The sequence below is a fragment of the Manacus candei genome, unplaced genomic scaffold (assembly GCF_025592945.1).
Source record: "Manacus candei isolate 608988 ecotype Guabito, Panama unplaced genomic scaffold, ASM2559294v1 h1tg000150l, whole genome shotgun sequence".
Lineage (NCBI taxonomy): Eukaryota > Metazoa > Chordata > Aves > Passeriformes > Pipridae > Manacus > Manacus candei.
Window position 1 is genome coordinate 1,263,439 of NW_026138198.1, and position 21,124 is coordinate 1,284,562.

Genomic DNA, 21,124 nt, shown 5'->3' on the forward strand with positions numbered 1-21,124 from the left:
TGACACAAATTTGCTTCCAAATATCCTTTCCCCAAATAATGAAGTTTTACAGACTGTAAAAACATCACAAACTTGTCAAAATGGATCTCAATTCAACTCTCTATAAAATTTTAATGACTGTGCTCCTGTTAACTAAATATTCGAAACAGAAAAATAGCCCGTACTACATTTGCTCTTTTTAAACAATAAATAAGCAAACTTTTTGTGTTTGGTTTTTTTTTTTAAACAAGAATGAAATATAAACTTTACACATCCAAAATACAATATACAACTTATTTCCAAAAGGACTTAGTGATGACAGAAACAGCAAAACGAGGTGATGAGCAGAAGTTTTCCTACAGACAACAGGTCACGCTGCTCGTCACAGGTTTTTCTTCAAGTTCCACGGTTCCCTTATGGATTTTCCTACTTGGAGCATGAGGTGGGGCTCCATTGTTTGAGTGGATGATGAGAGGAGAGTCTGGTGGGATCCAACAATGAGATTTGGTGGTGCTCCCAAATTTGTTACCTTTTAAGACTGACGAGTGTGGATCTCCCCAGGCCGCTGCGTTGAACTAATTTAGGCTGATGTGATAAGGCTGCAGGAAGATTTTTAGACCTAAGCCATATTTTTATCCAACTGAAAACATTTTGTATCCCCTTCCAAAAGAACAAGGTGGATGGACTGTCTCCTTAAGACCACAACAGAAATGAACAATATATACAAAAGAAGTCACATTCGTTTCCTAGGCAGAAAACAAGAGAGACTTCCCATAAAAAGGATTTCTTTCGTTCTCAAACTTCACTTAGAAACTCAGCTTAACACACAGTTGTTCTGGAACAGCAGTAACAAAACACTTGGAGGTGTCCCAGGGTTTCCCTGCCCTTTGTTCATGTGGTGTTGAGTTGACTTTGTCTTTCGGTCTCGGCTTTCCTCTCCTGCCGGTGGGTCACTGCAGCCCAGAAGGTGATTTTTTTCAGCACTTCCTGCAAAAGTTTGGATGGCAGGCAGGGAATCTGGTTCCTCAAGAGAGCTGCGTTCTTCCCAATGCAGTCAAGACACAGCCTGAAGAAGGAAAACAGAAAAAAAAACCCCTTTAAGTAAATGGTCTGTAATCTGAAGACCAAGTGACAACTTATTAAAGTTGGTGTTGTGCATTAATTACAGATGTTGTGGGTGCACGTGCAGGAGAATTACACACCACCGGGGATTAAACTGCTGTGGATCATCACACATGGCATGGTTCAAATATTTACTGAGGAGGTAATTTGGTATTTTACCTGCCTGTGCAGGAGCACGTGGCTAAAATCACCCTTGGAGCAACCGGGTCTGGTGGAAGGTGTCCCTGCCCACGGCAGGGGGTGGAACTGGATCGTCCTTAAAGTCCCTCCCAACCCAAACCAGTCTGGGATTCAGAGATTCTGTAACCACAACTCACCTGAGGAGGGAATAAGGTTGAGTCTGAAATATCAACAAGTCACTGCAGTGACCCTGATCAAGAGGAAAAAAAAGGAACCATTAAAATGGCAAACAGTTTATCTCAGCAATAGTGCTGCCTTCTAGATTAATGTCACATTAATTACCACGTGCATGATTTAAAACTGATAATACCTAAATAACTATTTATGAAGCATCTGAACTACAAATCCCTTTTTATTCCATCAGTCAAGAAAGCTTCAGGTGGGGATTCCTCAGTGGTGGTTTTCAGTTACAAATTTGAGCCAACATCTTAATCTGTTTGTTGTTTGTTTTTTTTTTTTTTAATTTAAATCCCATCTATAAATACATTAATTGATTTGTTCAGAGAGGTTGTGGACTCCCCTGGATCCCTGGAAGTGTCTAAGACCAGGTTGGACAGGGCTTGGAGCAACCTGGGCTAGTGGAAGGTGTCCCTGCCCATGGCAGGGGGTGGAATTGGGTGAGCTTTAAGGTCCCTCCCAACCCAACCCATTCCATGATTCCATCATTTTATATCAATTATAATTATCCTAGTGATAGGATTTATTATCCAGTTTACTGACTGTGTCCATGAAAAGCAGGTCATCTTTGCTCCCACCAAACACCATCACTTCTCCTTCTTTTCCAAGGCAGGCTGTGTGCCAGAGTCTAGAAATAAAACCGTAAATGCAATTAGTGCCCAAGGAACAACATCAGTTGTGTGTTATCAGCAAGACAAAGACATTATTTCAGAACTGTCCAGAGGTAAAAAATAGTAGCTTAAAATATATTACTCGTTAGTTTAACAATTATAAAAGGAGAGAGCAATGTGACTATCCATCTCATGAGAATTATTTGCATACAGACTAATATATTTTGTCATTATTTGACTCTTCTGTACTCTGGTTATATAAACTTTGTCTTATTTATCACTACACTGGAAAACTTTTAGACAAAAACATAACTCTGCAAACAAAGCTTTGGCCAAAGGCAGCTTTTCTTTTCCTTTTTGAATTTTCCACTATTTCTTTGCTTTGGAAGTACAATTCTAGTGGCTTTCAGTCCGTGGGGTTCTCAGTGCTGACTTGGATCCCTGAGCACTAGGAACACCAGTTATCCTGTTTCAGTCTTACACTTGCCCCAAAGATTCCTGGGGATCAGTTCCTGTGGGTCAGTCACACCACATCAGGTTTTGTGTTGTGCATATAAAAATACATGACATAAAAGAGACCCCACAAAACCACAACCTGATTTTATAATCAAAGGTTCTGCAGCCACACCTGGCTAGATTTATTTTTTATTAGTTGCAGATCAAACCCTCTAATTTCTCTGCTGGTCTATCACCAGTGAATGTCACAAGATGATCCCCACAGAAATCTGGCCCTTTAGAGCTACAGAACCAAAATAAAATGCCCCACTAAATTTTCATGCAAAAGTAAACGTTCCCACTTTCTTACTCCATTCACATCCTTAGGCTAAACTGTATCCCACTTTTTCCCTTCCTCCTACCTGTGGATAGATCTGTCTCTGCCTGATCTGCATTAGGAAAACTCTGGCCTGGACTTGGTCACGAAGAGCAGTGGGAAGCCTTTCCTGCCTGGACTCTGGTGACATCCTATCTCGCAACCTGAGGCTTTTCCTACAGCCTGACAAGAGTTTCTGTCCTCCCACGGCTGCTCTAACTTATCACCTAAACATTCTGACAGAGCACGTTATTGAGATCACACACATCCTTCAGACACAGCTCTTCCAGCTACAGTAACAGCAGGAAAACACTGGGAATCCAGGAGTTAGACAGTTCTCTGTTTTAACCCAGCGTGCAAAACGTTGGCTGAAGTGCAGCTGATGGACAGAAAAGAAGAACAGTATTTTCTACCAATACAGAATTCACTTGGGAAGACAATTTTTTTTTTAGAAAATACTAAAAATGAAGGTTGAAGGAAATTATTCTTTACAGAATTTTGGGAGGGAATCAAACTTGCAGAAGCACCTGGAAAAGACACTAATGAATGTGTGATATTCTGGGTATTATTATAAAATAACAGAAATATACATAAAAGAAGTACACGTATAAGGATTATTGCCCCTGTATTTTAAGTCAGAGGAGCAACTGAACTGACCTAAACCTTTTCCAGCTGCAGAGATCCTGCAGTAATCCTGGAGACAATCATGGTACAAGGAAATACTTCACACTCAAAGTAGTTCAATACACAGACAGGCTTTTGGTGTGGCCCCTTTTATCCCTGTTTCCTGGAGCCATTCCAAATCCCCCTGGATGTGTCCCTGTGTCACCTGCTCCAGGTGACCCTGCCTTGGCAGGGGGGTTGGACTGGAGGATCTCCAGAGGGCCCTTCCCAGCCCAGCTATTCTGTGATTCTGTGACTTCCTGAGAAAGGTTAATGAAGTTTTTGGGGGTTGTTTGGTTGTTTAAGGATGGGAGGTCCTTTCCTTCAATAAAGAATTAGGTCCTCAGGGACCTAAAAAAGAATTAGGGAAAGGTCCTCAGCCTCCAACCCAAATACCACAATGCTCAGGTGGTGGAGAACCACAGGACATGTTTGGAACTGAGGGAGCTCTGAGAGTCCTGTCAGGAGGGGGTCCAAAGGCTCTGCTCTCCCAGGACAGGCTGGGCTGTGTTTGCACAACAGCTCCACTTGTATCCCACGATGGGATCTGCCCTGGAATTGCCTGGAAACCACTTGGGGCTCAGGAGTCACTGGTTCCTACCATCCAGCCCCTCTGCCAAGCCAGGCACAGATGTTATTCCAGCTTTACTGCACAGGAAAGGCTGAGCTGCAGCTCCTGGGGCTGCTGCCTGTACAAACAGCACATTCTGTCCCTTCCTGGTCCTTTTCCATGATCCCCAGTGAAAATAATGACACAGGGAAGGCTTGAAACCAGCCACGTGTAAAGAACTGAACACAGGTCCTTGGCTGCTACTGCTGTGCTTTATTTAAGGCAGCCATCAGTCCCTTCATCTATCAGCTCACTAATAAAAGGAAAATATTCTGTGAATTAAGGTAGTTTATTTGAGCCTGAAGCACAAAAAAAGCAGAAAACTTGGTCTAACTGTGGTTGTTATGTTTAAAAGACACCCTAGAATAGGATAAAACAGGAAGAAAGTTAAATGAGGTAAAGATATTTCCGTAGCAGAAGACAAGGAGGAATCATGCAAATGCCAGACCAGAATTGTATATATTTATATCGTAAAAGAATAATAGAAAATGGTGCTGAAAGTTCCTGGGTGGATGCAGAGAATTAATTCCATGAAAATCTGAATATTTACTACCTACAGCAAACCAATTCAATAGTAATTCTCTTATAAAAACACATATTGCTTCAAACACTGCATTAATAAACAAGATATTTTACTTTTGAACCCCGAAAGATGCATCCACTTTTTCATGGTTCTCTATTTCTAATAATGCATCAACATTAATCAACTTTTATTAATTTCCTTGGTTATCAATTCCTCAAAGGTTTTGAGGTATTTCCTTATGTAACAATAATTTGGCTGTAGAAAACCAGGCTGGTTGGACACCCAGCTCCTTCACCACAAAAACATCTTTCAAGGCAAATGAACATCAACCACAACAAATACACAAACTCAAAATGCTGTATCAGGCCTGCAGGAAAATAAGGCATTAAAGCAAACTATTCAATCATACTGCATTAATTTTCTAAAACATTCATATAATGTCGTTCAAAAATACTGTTCAGTAATTTAAAAATCAGTTAATTTTTTTAAATGATTTAATTTCAGCACACATGGTCTGTGTTTTTATACCTAGGTCTACTCTTAGGCAAGTGGGTGAGCTGTTTCCATCCATTTGTTGTAATGCTGTGGATCCAGCCATCACCTGCAAGGTAAGAACATGCATTAGTGCCTTTTTTTGGGCCAAAAATTACCTTTTTTTTTATTTATACAAGCAGCTCTGTGTTCTAAGACCACGTTATATTCATGTAACAGTAACATCATCAATACATTAACCTGCATCTTTTTGCTCCCTGTAATTTAACTGAACACACACTGCATTGAAACCTGGAATTAAAATACACTTGATTTCTTTTCTTTTGGAGAAACTGAGAAAATCACCCCCTCCCAGTGGATTTATCTATGAAACTTAAAATTATTTTCAATGATTTCATGGGCTTTTCATGAAAACAAGTTGCCTTTTCTAAAAAAAAAAAAAGGAACTCACAGAAGACTATCCCACTTCCTATTTCACATTTTTCACTCTGATTTGAACAGAACAGAATTATAACCTCTAAATTACTTACTTAAAGGAACATTATCAGAACTTAGTCCACCAAAAAGAAAAAGTCTGTCATCTCCTATCGGAGTCAACGTGTGCCAGGAGCGATCCTTTGGTTTCTCTCCACTGATATTAATTCTTGGTGAAACAAAGAAACAAAAAAAGACCAAATTTGCAAAGAATGCTGAAAATTAACTTGGCAGAAAATTTCTTAGTTTGTCCCAGAGTAAGCTTGGATGTTTTCCCAGTGAAAAAGCAAAGACAGCAAAGAGTAAATAATCAAATCAGCTGCACCTACATGTAGCTAAAGAGTTAACTGTGATTAAATTTAATGAATCCTCTCCAGTCCTAGGAAAAGGGTTTTAAATGATCTGAGGATTGTGGCTTTACCTTTGATCCAAAAGCCACCACCTCTTCAACTGCTGTGGTCACCCAAATTTTGAGATAAATGTTAGTAAGAAGGTGATTTGTTAAGTACAAAACAGGTGCAGGTTTATTATTGTCAAAATCTGCTCATGTTACAAAAACATAGATTCGAAATTGGGTTTTAGTTGGGTTTGCTTGAGGTGAGAATGTGAACAGCAAAGAACCTGAGCCTATGGGATATCCCAAAAAAACCAGTTTTGGTGTCTGTATTTCCTTTGTAGTCAGTGAAGAGAAACAGGTGCCTGGAAAGCACAACCTGGGGATTTATTTTCTGCTTCTCACCCCCAGGAAGTGCCTGTTTCCCTTCCCTGGGCACGGAGGAAGCCCTGGGTGAGGAGTGGAGGCACCTGTGGCACAGCCAGAGGAATCTCACTGCTGGATTCTCCATCTGGAAGCAAAGCCTGAAGAACTGGAGGGAATTAAACAGGGATTGCAAAAACTGTCCTGCTAAATTTGGCACCCAAGCCAAGCTGCAACGTTTGAGGGCCTGCTTTGCACAACTCTTGTGTAAGAGGCTGCTAAACTTGGCCAAGGGGCAGCCTGTGCTTTGAGGGTTAAAACCAAAAAATATAAACCAGGTACTGAGGGGTGACAAAATTTCGATTTTCATGCTGCAAAAAAACTGATCATGGTACCAGAAATAACATAATATTAAACATTCTGAGCAACAATCAGTGGAGCAAAGGGACTTCTGGGTAGTGGTAGCTAAAATAACAACTGCAATCCCCTGCTGGATGATATTCCTGATTTACTAGGTTTATATTATGCAATTCCTTAAGAAACCTGTGTAGAGTTGAATAAGAAAGGCACTTGGCTGGTTAGTGGGGCTTTAAATAAAATCATTATTGCATTTGGAGCTTTTCTGTTCTTATTTTACAGTGTTTCTGTGGGGAATCGTGGCACCTCTGGAGTAAAATTCTTTATATTGTGATCATCCCTTACAAATGCCTGTTTTTTAACACCATTGCTGATTTTAGTGTGTAACCAGAAATAACTTTTCAAACAATTTGTGCAGAGACCGACTGCAAACTGGAGTCAAAAATGTAAATACTGATTTGACATTGTCCTGAAAGATACACTGAATTTTTTTTCTCCTTTTGTGATCAGGAGAAGAAATAAATAATGAATAAATATGGACCCTTTATACCTCCTGTGAGGTGCCACCACAGCAGCAGACACTGTGAAAAGGCTCTTTTTTGCCCATAATATCTTAAATCTCTTTTTTTTTCAGTCTCTCAAAGGCTTTTTGCTGAGGTGCTGGAATGGCTGGATAGGAGGCTCCTAAATTTACAATGATCCAACACTAAATCATGGGTAAACCTTGGATCACAATAAAGAAATAACTGAGTTTTGGAAAAATGTTCAGTTTTTAGGATTTCATGGTCTTTTATGACAGAGACCCTTCCCCAATCTGTGCTGTAATTAGCCAACTACAGATACTAAAAACAGCATTAGAGAAGACATCAGACCCGAAATTCCATATGGATAAATGCACCCATCTTGAAAATTAGGATGTTAAATCACTACATGCTGTGCTTGAAACAGCACCATCAATGCTTTGGTGCAGAACAGAAAAAGCTTAGTAACCACTATCAAATTAAATTAAATGGAAACCACAATATAGCAGCTGTTAAAATAGTCCCCAAACTCTCATTCTCCTCTTGGAAAAGCTACAGGATTAGCTCTGGATCTATTTAACAATATGGTTCAAACTGCTACATTCAGTTTTAAGTGTTAGAGGGGGGGAAGCTCACCTTCCAGACCAAGTCCAAGTGTCTAAATTCAGGCAGTGCAAATCATTCATTCTGGTTTGCTGAAACAAAGAAATAAAATCCCACTTGTGTTACATTAAGCAAACAAGAAGCAAAGCATTTCAGTGAGGCCTTCCTGGGACAGAATATTACAAGTGACAATATTCTGAAGAAATCTGTACCCGTGTGCCTTAATATAAATCTGTTTTCTGTGGCAGATGAAAAGCATTTCTTCTCAAAAAAACCAAAAAACCTAAAAAAACCAAAAAAACCCCTGAACATGCAACTCTCAGGGAACTGCCTGTCAGGAATATTTCCAGTCATGCAATGGCACTATGGGGCCAATTTTAGCTTTTCACAGTGAAGAACTGTGTGATATTTACTCAGTTCCTGCAAATGTATTTAACTTTCATCCACAGAATTCATGGGAGGTAAATGCACAAGGTATTTTACTCTCACAGAGTTGCCTCATGTTATTTTTTCTTTATGTTCTGATCAGAACTCTGTATCCTCCTGCCTCACTCCTTGGAGTATCCTGGTAGTGCTCAGTGCATCCCACAAAAAGTCCATCACATCTGTGGTTCTCTCTCTTGCCCTTTCACAAAGTTACTACCAGCAATGACAAGGTTTTAGGACCCTTTAGCACTTGCCACAAACATAATAAAATGGGAAATCAGTGCACTTTCCTGTCTGCCTGTGATGTGAGATGGAGAAGTGACTGACTGCCTTAGGGCTGGGGGAGAAGATAAAAAGAATTTCTCTGCTTTAGATTATTTTCAGCGACTCACAACACACTCCACTGACACCTGCAATTCCCCTGGGTGCTACAAAAAAGATCTGGGAAGTAGGGAAATGTATCTTGCCTTACCTTCCAACTCCTTTTCTCCTAGGGTAGTCCATAGATCTATTAGAATAAGCCTTTCTCCAGCTGGCAGATCCTTTGAGGTAGAAACTAGGCTGGTCATGTAAGTCAGAACAGGAGTAGTTTTACCCCTGAGAACTCAGCCAGGGAATGAGTGTGAGAGACTTCCAAAGCTGTCCATCAGAGCTATGGGAAGTCTCTCAGGGGCTTTCAGGAAACAGCAAGGTTTTCAGGATAGCTATGGCCTCCTCTGACCAAGTACTTTGCTGTCCTGGAGAAGGGAATGTCAACCACAATCCTGGGATGCCTTCAGGGAGGGCACCAGGCTACAGAAAAGCAGAACGTGAGGGTTTGGGGCATTGCCTGAGAAACTTTATCCCTCAAAAGGGTTGAATGTTAACAACCAAGTGTGGTCCAGCTGACAGCCAGTGGAACAGATCTGTCTTCCATGACAAGTCTATCCAGTTTCCTGCTCCTTCTGGTGGCTATGAAGGAGATGAGGAACAAATTATCCAAGCAGAAAGCAAAATGCAGTTGGTATCTTCTGTGCACAACTTGGGGCAGGGTGGGCAAAACCCCAACGTTCTGGCCTCTACAACTGAAAATATTTAATCATCTTGGAACAACACAATTTGATATGAAGGGCATCTATCAGAGAAAGGGAAGAAAGTTGCTGTTATGTTGGAAATTTAGGTTTCAAGAAGATCCTGTTCAAGACCTCCTCGCTGACTTTCCTTTCCTAGGCATTAGGCAGAAGATGGAGAAGTTTCCAGTTTCCTGGTCCCTGGGAAATCAATGTATTATAATCTTTACATTCTCATGATTCAACAGCTCGACAGATCCACAATCACATCAACCTCCTCTGGAATTCAAACCACCATCAGCTGGACAGTTCTGCCCAAGATTCAGTCCTTTAACAAAGCCTTTCTACCCAACCCTTATTTGGGAGACTGGAAAGCACACAGGTTTATAGCATCACCACTTGCCAAACACAGTTTTCTTGCAGTTTCTCATGTATTTCTAACAATATTTAATCATTCTGACAATCCTAAAATGATTCTTAACTGGCTTTAAAGCACCAAGCCTCCTAAGAGGGTTTGCATTTCCCTTGGAGCTACAAGGACTCCTGAGACATTCTGCTTATCTCTGGTGTGTTCATTTATCTGCAGCCCAGTAAACATTAACCAGGATCTGCTTTGTCTCAGGATTAACTTTCCAGCACGATGAAAGGCATTAAGGGTGACATTATTCTCAGCTCACTGCTCTTACAGTAAATTCTGCACCTCTCCATTCTGGAATTACAACCAAACAGCTACTCCAGCTCCAATCTTTGCCAAGAGAAGGACTGCAGCTCGATGGATCTTCAGGGACAGGAAATATAAACATGCTTACATTAAGGCATCAGATGTGTGAGGAGCTGCTGGAAAGACTTAGGTTTGTTACCTCGTTCTTTACATGAAAATTTTCCACTTAAATCAAACACAAGACTTGCATCAACTTTTGGACTAACTCTCCTTCCTTCCCACTTTCTCCCATTTCTGTTTTTCCAGGGGCTTACCTGAAGGAACAGAGTCCACATAACACTTCTGAGCCTGCTTTCAAATGATTCCTGGTACAATTGATTTTGATCATCATCATCATCATCATCTTCTTTTACCAGTTCTAGCTCCAACTTTGGAAAAAGGTGCCCTTTCCTCCCAGAAAGATGAATAGGAGAAGCCTCATGACACTTCCTGGCCCTTTCTGGTTCCTTGTAGAGCCTTTTCCCTGGGAAGATTTGTATTATGGTGAACTAGAGGGAGAAGGAGGAGCAGAGCAACCCCGTATTTGCTCCTTAATTTATGGAGAAAAGCAAGACTTCATCCTTTGGGGAGGAGTTACTCCTGTTGTCAGGAAATGTAGTGGGGTTTTGATGTCTTAAGCTTTCTTGTTTCATGACTTACATTAATTCCTCAAGCCCCACTGGATGTTCCCAAACCTTTCTACGTTTCCTTCCATTTATTTCTAGGACAGAAAGTGAATCAATAACAATTACTGAGGTGAAAATTACACTGACTGCTCTCCTACAGAATTAAATACAGCTTTCCACAATTCCACTCTGACAGGGTTCCCAAGTGGTTTCACTGAAATTCAGCCTGTTTTTAAGGAAGCTGATGCTACATGAGGAAGAGAAAAACCTTTTCACATCAGAGCCTTCTGAATCCTGTGGTCAGACAGAGTTAAACAGAAGGGCAAATCCTCTGAGGGCAGATCTAATCATGCACCAGCACAGTGGAGAAATGACAGGTGAGCTCCAGCTAAATAACAATAATTCCCCTTGCAGAGGCTGCATGAAATCCCAGCTGGAGTTCCAGAGCAGTTCAGTCTCAGCAGGCCCAGTGCAGCAACCCTGAGCCGAGCACAGAGCCCTCAGTGCTGTCCTGGCTCTGGGGTGAAGAGCTCAGCCCTCGCTGAGGGAACGAGGCTCTGGAGGCCAAGGAAGTGACCAGGAATAAATGGGAGGGCAGAAGGTCCTGAGCTGCACATTTAGTTCTTCACATCTGGGTTTCTTTCCCTCCCAGGCCTGTGGGCTCCTTAAATGAGGAGCAGGATTTGGCTGTGGTTCAGTTCCCAGCAGACAGGGAAGAGCAATTCCATGGCAGAGGCACAGGGCTCTCCCTCAGCCCGGCATGGACAACCCTGACACACAAGGTTTGGTCATTTTTCAGTCTCTTCCAGTATTTCTTTATTTCCTTAAGTTATTTGCAAACCAAGTTTGACCAAACCCACAGCTCTGGAAGCTGCTGTGTGCAGCTCTCTTAGGCAGAGGTGGGGCTTGATCCCAAAAATCCTGAGCCTGTGTCAAAGGCCACATAATGGCAAAGAACAAACAGGATCCATTTTGGTTACTTTCTTTCCTGATTGATCTGAAAAGGTGCTTGGAAAAAAATCTTTTCTGCAGCCTGTAGGAGGAAATTCAAACTGGAAACTGGCTGGACATGTGTGACATTTCTACATTTCTACAGGAGTAGAAACCATTGGTAACAGAACTGCAGACATGCCCTGGGAACAACACTGTGGCAGGAAAAACAGGGAATAGGGAACAAAGGGCAATTTTACAGTGCTCTGTTTGCCAGTTCTTGGGATACAGGGGTTAGTTTATGGCAGCTTTCCAAGATGAAGTTGGCATATGCTCACTGCAGGGCATTCTCAAACAGCTAATTCCTTCTCTTCTACCAAAGCCACAGCACTGGGGGCTTTCAAAAGCTTCTTCACTGTTACTTTTCAGAGGAGTAGAGACAGAAAACATCCAGTCTCATCCTCCAGCTGAGCAGGATTAAAGGCTCCAAATTAGCTGTAGTTAAGAGAGCTAAAACATTAAAAACCACAAGAGTACACAGTAGCTTAAACTGGGAGGCTTTTTACTTGCCTTACAGAATCTGTTTCTTACATTAAAGCTTCAGCAGAGAAGAACTGAAGAGAAAAATCTCCTCTGACCAGTACTAGGGAAATTAAATGTGTTGTGAGAGGTTTAATATCTCCTTGCTTACCATGTTGGCTTCATGTTTTTTTAGGTACAGATAACCAGGGAGATGATTCCTATAACTTCAAGTTGAAAAGAGTCAGCCACAATCCAGCCCTAATTTAAATATGCACTGACTGCACCCTCTTTGACTGTTACCTCTTCCAGACACCTGTATTTCTGTCACTTATGTGCAAAAAATGACAAAAGGTTAAATTATAAAGCCAACTCATCTCTTATTTACCAGACAGTCAGCTGTGTTTTCCCTTTTGGGGACTATGTGTGCTTCATCATTAATATTACAGGCAGAAAGACTCTTCTTTTTGCAGAGGGTGATGGCAAGCAGCATCCTGAATTCAGAGCCCTTAACATCCAGGTTAGGCCAAGACATTTTGGATTTTTTTTTCCTGCTATAAAGTGATTTTTGATAAAAAAAAACAGCAAAGAAAACAATATTACTGCCAAGAAAATGTTCAATTACCAGCACTCGCCCTCCAAAGATGTAACCTTTGTTTCCCAGCACAGCACACGTGTGAGCTGCTCGAGGCTGAGGTGGATCTCCACCCTGCAAGAGCCAAAACAAGGTCCTTCAGAACATCATCAAACCTCCTGGACAGCTTTATTTTTCCAAGGTGAAAACCACCAGGAACTGGCACTAAAAGCCCTGGAAATCACACCTTAGAATTTGATGTTATAGCCACGTGCCCTGGGTAAATCAGAAATAAAGAGCAAAAGTGGCTTTTACTTTGCAATGGTGATTTCCTTTTTCTTGTTTTGCATTTAGTTTATAGGAATTTTAGCACACCTTATAAAGAGCATAAAATACTGTCAGACACTCTTTACAATATACAACTTACTACTGAGTTCTGATGTAAATTTATCTGGATTTTAGGAACCTTTATGGAATATTTTAATACAATGTCAATAGTTCTGGAATATCCCAGTGCCTTTCCAGTTATGGCTCACCAACAGTAATTTTACATTCCCAACAGTTGTATTAAAGCTTGGACACAAAGCTTTATCTCAGACCTATCCCCCAGATACACAATGCTCCATCACCTTCTAATGTACCCAGATTTCTAACACCTCTCTGAAATTTAGGGGAATTTTTGCATCAGAACCAGACTGTGGAACAAACACCAGCCTAAAAACACCCCATGGGGAAAAAAAATTCATGTCAGTTGTGAATGTCCCACATTCCAGAGGCACTGAGTGTCCAGTTTAATGTGATAAGCCTGAGCAATATTAAGCATCTTCAAATTACTTTTCCCAACCTCAATTTCTAGAGCACAGTGACTACTGAAAACACACTGAAATCACAGCTGTGTCAAGAGATGAGACTGAAAAACAACTCACCCTGATTGCTGGTTGAGACCAAGTCTGTGTGGTTGTATCAAACACATGAACATCATTGTGCCATCCCCAGAATATCTGTCCTTCCTAAAAAAAAAAAAAATCAAAATAAGTTTAAAAACCAAAAATAAGTATATTTTATTTTAAAACCTTTGGGCTTATTGAAGGACACAAACCCAGAAGTGATCTGTCAAACCAGAAAATAAACTCAAATACAGAATTTTCTTTAAAAAATACATTAATATTTTTAATGCAGTTGCTCAGGTCTAGTTGAAGGTCATCAGCACCCAGGGATGTAAAGGTTGATGACACCTGAAAATGGGTTTTATGCTCCAGCATCACTCACTGCACAGGACAAATCTTACCTTCTGATTTTTATTGTAACACACTGAGAAATAACTAATTGTACAAAGTAATTTCTGTAATTCAGTTTTTAACATTTGATGTCAGGATCTACATTCTCTTCAATGCACAGTTATTTCTTATTAATTTCTGTCATTAAATACTCTGATCAGTCTCCTTCTTTCTATTAACTGCAACAAATTATTATGGGAAAGTTTTGTAATATATTTGTACCTATTACAAAAAATGACATAATGCCTAATCCAGGCATCTTTCTGGATAACAAATTAAATAAATTAACTAAGATTATTTGTCAGTTAGACTTGGGAAGCTATAAATTCCCTAATGTCACTTCCAAGAAATAAATTCTAAAATTTTCTAGGGGTTTCAGCTTTAAAATATGTCTTCAGATTAAAATAGGGCTTTGTTCCAGTATTTTGTTTCATTGCACTCAAAGCCCAGCACTGAGGACTCGGAATATGTGAAGCATCCACTGCTCCCAACATGCAATATCTGGAATTTCAGACCTTGGAAGGTTCCAGTTTGCATTCCTGCTGATGCCATAAATAGAACAGAAAATCAGACACATTTTCATACCCACTGAGTACAGTACAAAGGAGTTTTTTTTTCCCAACAATCAGAAAGGGACAAATCACTTGGAATTGTGACAAATCCCTTACCCAAAATGCATCGTGGACATCGAAACAGTCACTCAGTTCATTGTGCTTCCTACAGCCATAGCCACCAAAGTATATTAGCCTAAAAGAACAACAAAATAAGTGCATTTAGCAAATAGCTTTCAAATGGGTAAGCTGTGATAATTAGTTTCAAATTTTGGGTTACCTACTGCAGTTATTATAATAATAATATAAGCAACTGAAAATATTTCCTATTGCACCTGATTATGCAAACCTTAACCCTCAACAAGCCTGACAGAATTCCACACAAGGAAACAGGTTCAAGACAAGGTTCAAGAGGTTCAAGTCTCTGTTCCTCTCTCCAAAAGCTTATTTATCAGTGATATTTTCAGGCACGAGTCTCAAAATGACAAACAACACATAAGACAGGGAAACTCCTCGTTCTGCTCAAATTCCTGCCCTTCTCCAGGGAGATTCCCATGCTCCTGCTGTGTTTGTTGGCCTCCTGTGTACATCTTTTGGCAAGAACTGTTCCCAAGGTTCACCCCACTGACCTTGCCTGGGGGACAAAAAGCCTTTCTCTGGTTTAAAATGAGATTTTCCGACTGAGCACTACGGAACAAATCACATTGCAAGGATCGTTACACACCTCCCAGCCCAACATTCCACCCATGAACTGGCCATCCATAAGTAAAGCTTCCTAAAGTTTGGCTGAACTTCAACCTTTTGAGGCCATTTGCTCTAGTTGTCAGTGATCTTAGGAGAAGGCAATTTAGGAAATGATGGGATGCTGAAGCTCATTCCAGACTGACATTCCTAGGGAAACAGAGTTACTGACAGCATTGTGCAACACCCCATGACATCCCCACCTGCAAACTCACAGCTCAGGAAATTTTAATGGTTAGCTCTCCCCAAATATTTTCTTTAAGTGAAAAGGTTCCCCTCTGCCACCTAAAACAAGTGATTTTCTCCCTAGGCAGATTTCACGATGCTCTGGATAACTTCATTTAGTTTTCAATAATCTTGTATTAACAGCTGAGGAGTTGTTCAAATCCCTGTAATTTCCCCAATTAGAATTGTAAAACCAAGAGACAGTACCCAGAGGCATCATGGACAACATCTTTAGATGGGGAGTCCACAAACAGAAAAATCACTTACATTTGAAAATGTTCACTGTAAGTCATATTCCTACTTGTTTATAACAACTTCAGTAACAAATTGCTGACAAGGTACTGTCTTGTGACCACTTATGCCACAATATCCAGGTATGTTCCATAATAAACACAAATCTGGAGTATTTATTTCTTGCCAATTATTTTTTTCCTTAACACACACAAATATCTGGGCTGACTCAGTTCTTACAAAAATGAAGTTGATCCCTGAAATGCCTTTGCAATTGTCAGCTATTAAACCCCTTGAAAACACATGAAATATATTTTATTGCAGGTAATAATTACATGGATGGATATAACAAAGAAGTAATTTTATACTGATTTTTAACGTGTTAAATGTTAATGTGTTATAACCATAAATAACAGAGGCACAATGATTTTTTACCTGAACTCTCAAAGCATTCCACAAACTTCCCCTAAACTTCCCACCCCTCTCCTAAAGTGGGGTTTTACTTACCATTAATCCTCATATGTGAGAAAACTCTGGTAGCAAGTGGTTACACAAAATCCCACAGCAAGTCAAGCTAAGAATGAGAGTTTCCTGAATCCCAAACCTGTGTGCTCTTCACTTTATAGCCCTTCCTCTCTGCAATTAACACACATTAAATATTCTTAACGTGTTACCTGTCCTTATAGACCCAGCAGGAAAGTTTGTCACGTGGGGTAGGAGGTTGACCTTTAAAATTTGTGATTTTTTTCCACCTGTAGGTTCCGGTTTTTGTTCTCAAATTAACATAATAGAGCTTAAAAGAAAAAAAAAAAGTACAATGTTTTCAGTATAAAGGATATCAACAGAAAGAACAACCCACCTCCCCCAAAATACATTAGTTTGGATTAAAAAAAAAAAAAAAAAGGAACTGGCAGTGGAGTTTACAATATGTAGCAACACTCAGGAAGAGGCAAATACATCACAAAAACACAGCTAAAATGTAAGAATTGGCAACAAGTTTTCCTGCCTGATGAGAGGCTCCATTTTACTTCTTTTCTAGTCAGGAGTGAACTCTGACTTCATTCTCATTAAATGATAAAACAACCAATTTCATCTACTCTGCTAATTCAGTCTTCAGTTACAAGGACAACTGGTAGCTCTGTTTTAACTTTAATTATTACCTGATTATATAAGGTAATCGCTATCAGAGAGCAAAAATAAGAGTGATATTCTGAGATTAGTCTCTTTTATGGTTGTCAAAATATTTAAAAAAAAAAAGCAATTGGGAAAGCACAGGCAGTTCTCAGAAATGAGTACAGAAAGTTTTGCAAAAATGAAGTTTTCCCTCAAATTTCTCCTTGATTCAAATGCAAAGTACACCACAGAAGCAGCAAGGTCAGCATTATTACTCACTCAAATACAGTGTTACAGGAAAAAATGAATACAATACCCGATTACTGTATCCTTTATCATCAAATCCCCCAAAAATGTACAGCTTCCCATTGATGCTGGCCCCACAGCTCCCTGACATGGAAGTGGGCAGCTCCCCTTCCATCAGGTGCATTGTCCTGCAATTAAAAAAAAAAAACACATTAAGACCTTGCAAAGCCACTAAAATTTAACAATTCCCAAACCAGATTTATTAATAATATTTAGACTTCAAGCTAAAAATACAGCTTGGGTCATGGCCAGCACTAGGAACTGCTGATGAAGTCAGGCTCCTGTGGTGCAAGAGAACTTCCAGGTGAATACTGTGTGTGTTCATTTTTAGGAAGGTGAAATTCATATTCAAAGAGCTTTAGCAGAGCTGCAACATTGATTAATCAAATTAGGGAAGTACTGTTAAGTCCAAAACCTCCTGAAATGAGCCCATGGCACTGCTGTTATTTTACAAACTGAAAACTGAGGCAGAAGCAGAAATACTTCTCCATTCCTGCTCCCTCATCCCTGCTGCTCCTGTGCCCTGCACTCTCAGCTGCACATGGACAACGGTGTGTGCTGGGAACTCAGGGAGATCCTGGTTACAAATATAACCCTGAAAAAAGAAAAGTTATATTTAACCCAGATGGTTTCCCTGATCCAAGTTCCCATGTGAGCACAAACAGCTGTACTGGGACATCACAGGGAAAACAAGGCAGTGTCAGGGGGCTTTAGCACAGGGAACAGGGAGCCATGGATTTCAGGGAAAAAGGGGAAAAATGAAGCAAAAAAGGGGGGGGAAGGGAAAAAAAAGGGAGGAAGGGGAAAAAAAAGAGAGAAGGAGGAAAAGGAGCAAGAAGGGGGCAAAAGAAAAAAGGGGAGAAGAGAAAAAAGGGGAGAAGAGAAAAAAGGGGAAGTTCTGAGTTATTTCTGAGTTGCATCGTATTGTGCAATGAAGTAATGACAAAAAATATATATAACTGTAAATAGATTAAGAACCCAAGTATCCAGTGTTCAACTGTTCATTCCAACACAGAAGTTTGTGTATGAAGAACTGAGCCAAAATAAACTCCCAAACAAATGCACCTGTTTCAACAGAGCCTTCAGCCAACCATTCCAAACATTCCCTTGAACACAATAATTAGACTTTAGGAATGAATGTGTTTCCTGGAGTTAATTTGCAAGCATATAGGCCTGTTCTTCAGTCTTCACATTAAACATCTGCTATGTACACTCAGGGAACGTGGCCAATAACTCATGTCACCGAAGCCTTTTCACTGCAGCTAATTGTCATCTATGCAAAGATCAACTTCATATATTAATTAAATATAAATTATGGAACTTGCCATAACCCACTGTCCATTTCATAGATCCAGAGCTCATCATTGGGCAGATAAACTTCATTCTCTTCAATTGACTAAAATGGAAGAGAAAATGGGCAAATGTTAAATCAATAATGCCTTACACACCATACATTTTAAGATGAAATGCCAAATCACGTTACTTAGCAACACAGAGTAATCTTAAGGAAATAATCTACCAGAGTATAAGTCATTAATGCTCTGATCATCCCAATTTTAAAACTAATTTATTTTAAAAATAACGAAATTAATTCCTCACGACCACTTATTAAAGGCACAGATTGACCAGCTTAGTGTTTTGCCAGAAAAGATGTGTGATAACATAAACCAGATTTGGAGGTCCTGAATTAAAACTCATTATCTTTTGTTTTGGGAGATACTTTTAATTAGGAGGCAATTCTTGGCATAACAGAAAAGTGCAGAATAAAAAATAGAATATAAAAAGTGGAACTGAAAGGCACCAAAAGTTACTTGCAGTGGCTGAAAGAAGGAACTTGAAAGGACAAAATCTCAAATATAAAGGAGAAAATTAATTTCTCTGTGTACAAAAACGACTCTTCAGCAGAGGTCATTAACAAAGAAAAAACAACTTAGGAAAGAACGATGAGGAAGAACAACAAACAGGAGAAGGAAGCCCAAAAGCACTCAGTGCTCATGCTGAGTAACAACTACACCATTAATTATTGCCTTGACATCAGAAAGAAATTAAAGACTGGGAGGGAATAAGCAGCCAGAGCCAGTAAATAAACAAATAAATCAAAATTGGATCAAAATTAAAGGAATGTCAAGAAGTTACATACAAAACTGAAATTTAATTCTCAACCATTTGGTTACTGATATCGATCACTTGCCTTCAAATGACACTTTACTATGACTTTCTGAGTTTGAAAGGTGCCAACCAGGCAGGTACATCCTATTTTTGGCATGTTTACCCTGCCAGTTCCCTTTCCTTGGGAAGGCTCTGCTGTTCCACACTCCTGGCAGCTTCTGCAGCGTGCAGAAGTTGACTCAATTTAATCTGGGTATGTCAGAGGTCGAGCATTTGCTCCAGAACCAGCTCTGAGCAAATGCACTGATGCCAAAAATAAGTTTGCTGGGCAGCAGTGCACCAACAACACGTTAAAAATGATTTAGCTGTGTAAAGTGCTGCTTAAAGAGCAAGGATTTTCATAATATTCTCAACAAAATACATGTAATATTACTAAAAACATTTGCAAATTTTATCTGCTAAACTTAACACACATTGTCTGTTTCCAATGTGCCACAAACCCACAATTTTTTACAAGAAAACCTTTGAAAACATTGTGCTCACCAGTCCACCCTCAGTTTTAAAGACCAGAGCACAGAAAACTAACAAGGATTACCAGTGATTTAAGTAATATATAGTTATTCAGAGTATTACAGAGTTTAAATCCAGGAGCTCCCAACTAGAATTCTTTGCTCGAGTATGGCAGGACAAGCTTTGCACCTTTGAAAGTAGCCCACGAAAAATACACGTAGAATATTAAATATGTTAATAGAAATACAGTTTCCACCTGAGCAAGACAATAACACAAAGCACAGGTATTATCACATTTTATGGCCAACGTGCACAGACACTGTAGGTAAAATGAGGGGGCTGTATTTAATGTATTTAATTCACAGCTCTCGTTAGGGTGAATTCATGGAGCTAAAAGATAAGGATTTACTTATGTCAGAACCAGAACTGATCTTCCGACGAAAAATAAATAAAAGGTGTGGGGTTTTTTTGCCGGACAACAGCTCGAGGTGACCAGCGGTGCTTTCCGAGGGAGGAAACCACGCTGTGTACATAACACAACTACGAATAAACAAACACATTGCGGGGACTCGGGAACAAGAACGCGAATTACACACCGGAAAAAAAAAAAAAAACCCGCCACAAATTGCAGCCGTCACCCCCCTGAGGGACACGGGAGTCACCCTCAGAGCGCCGGGAGGGGAGGGCAGGGGAGGCAAACCGGCTCCACCGGCCCTTCCCCGCACGTGGCGGGTGACGGGGGCGGCTGCAGGCGGGGGAAGGAGGACGCTGCCCGTGGACAGCGGGCGCGGGGAGGAGGGGACGCGCAGAGCAGAGCGACGGGACGCCCCGAGCAGCCCCCGCGCCGCCCGCCCGTCCCCTCAGAGCCTGTCCCCTCAGAGCCTCCCGCCCGTCCCCTCACAGCCTCCCTCCCTCCCGCCCGTCCCCTCCGCGCCTCCCGCCGCCACTCGAACGCCGCGCGGCCGCCGCGGCCAATCAGCGCCCGCCGAGCGCTGAGGGGCGGCGGGGGGACCCCCCCTTATCCCCTGCCCCGCCCGGGGCTCCCGGAGCCGCTGCCCCGCTCCCGGCGCCGCTGCCCCGCTCCCGCTGCCCCCGCCCGGCCCGCGCCCCCCGCACGCCTTACCACGTATCCCCCCCACACGTAGAGAAAGTTCCCGTCCACCACGGCGCAGTGGCCGCTGCGCTCCTCGGCCACGCAGAACTGCTCCGCGGGGTCCGCCGCCATCTTAGGGGAGGAGGGCGAGGAGGAGGAGGAGGAGGACGAGGAGGAGGAGAAGGAAGGGGAGGAAGCGGCCCGGCTGCCTCACGGCTCGGCTGCCTCACGGCTCGCGTCCCGCCACCGCCTCCTCCGGGAGAGGCTGCGGCTCCGGCGCCGGTCGCTCCCCTCAGGCGGACGGGAAGCGAGGAGGGTCCAAAG

The 21,124-nt window shown here is 41.3% G+C and overlaps 1 protein-coding gene across 1 annotated transcript; it reads right to left on the reverse strand.

The window, feature by feature from the left end:
- Positions 1-72: 72 nt before the first annotated feature.
- Positions 73-20,962, reverse strand: KLHDC1 (kelch domain containing 1). The gene is made up of 13 exons (XM_051772186.1): positions 20,831-20,962; positions 18,414-18,484; positions 17,099-17,216; positions 16,344-16,462; positions 14,590-14,668; positions 13,571-13,654; positions 12,696-12,779; positions 7,854-7,912; positions 5,699-5,811; positions 5,205-5,277; positions 2,002-2,086; positions 1,419-1,471; positions 73-1,045 (listed from the first exon to the last, which is right to left on the reverse strand). The coding sequence occupies exons 1-13, from the start codon at positions 20,930-20,932 to the stop codon at positions 871-873; spliced, it is 1,215 nt and encodes a 404-aa protein (XP_051628146.1). The 5' UTR covers positions 20,933-20,962; the 3' UTR covers positions 73-870.
- Between the last annotated feature and the right edge of the window lie 162 nt (positions 20,963-21,124).

What these genes read in the sequence shown, in the direction of transcription:
- KLHDC1 (XM_051772186.1), bottom strand. Translation starts at nt 20,932, where the DNA reads ATGGCGGCGGACCCCGCGGAGCAGTTCTGCGTGGCCGAGGAGCGCAGC. An exon ending in ATAAAGGATACAGTAATCGG is followed by an intron (nt 16,463 to 17,098) that starts GTATTGTATTCA and finishes TTTTCTTTTAAG; the next exon opens with CTCTATTATGTTAATTTGAG. An exon ending in ATGTCCACGATGCATTTTGG is followed by an intron (nt 13,655 to 14,589) that starts GTAAGGGATTTG and finishes TTTTTTTTTTAG; the next exon opens with GAAGGACAGATATTCTGGGG.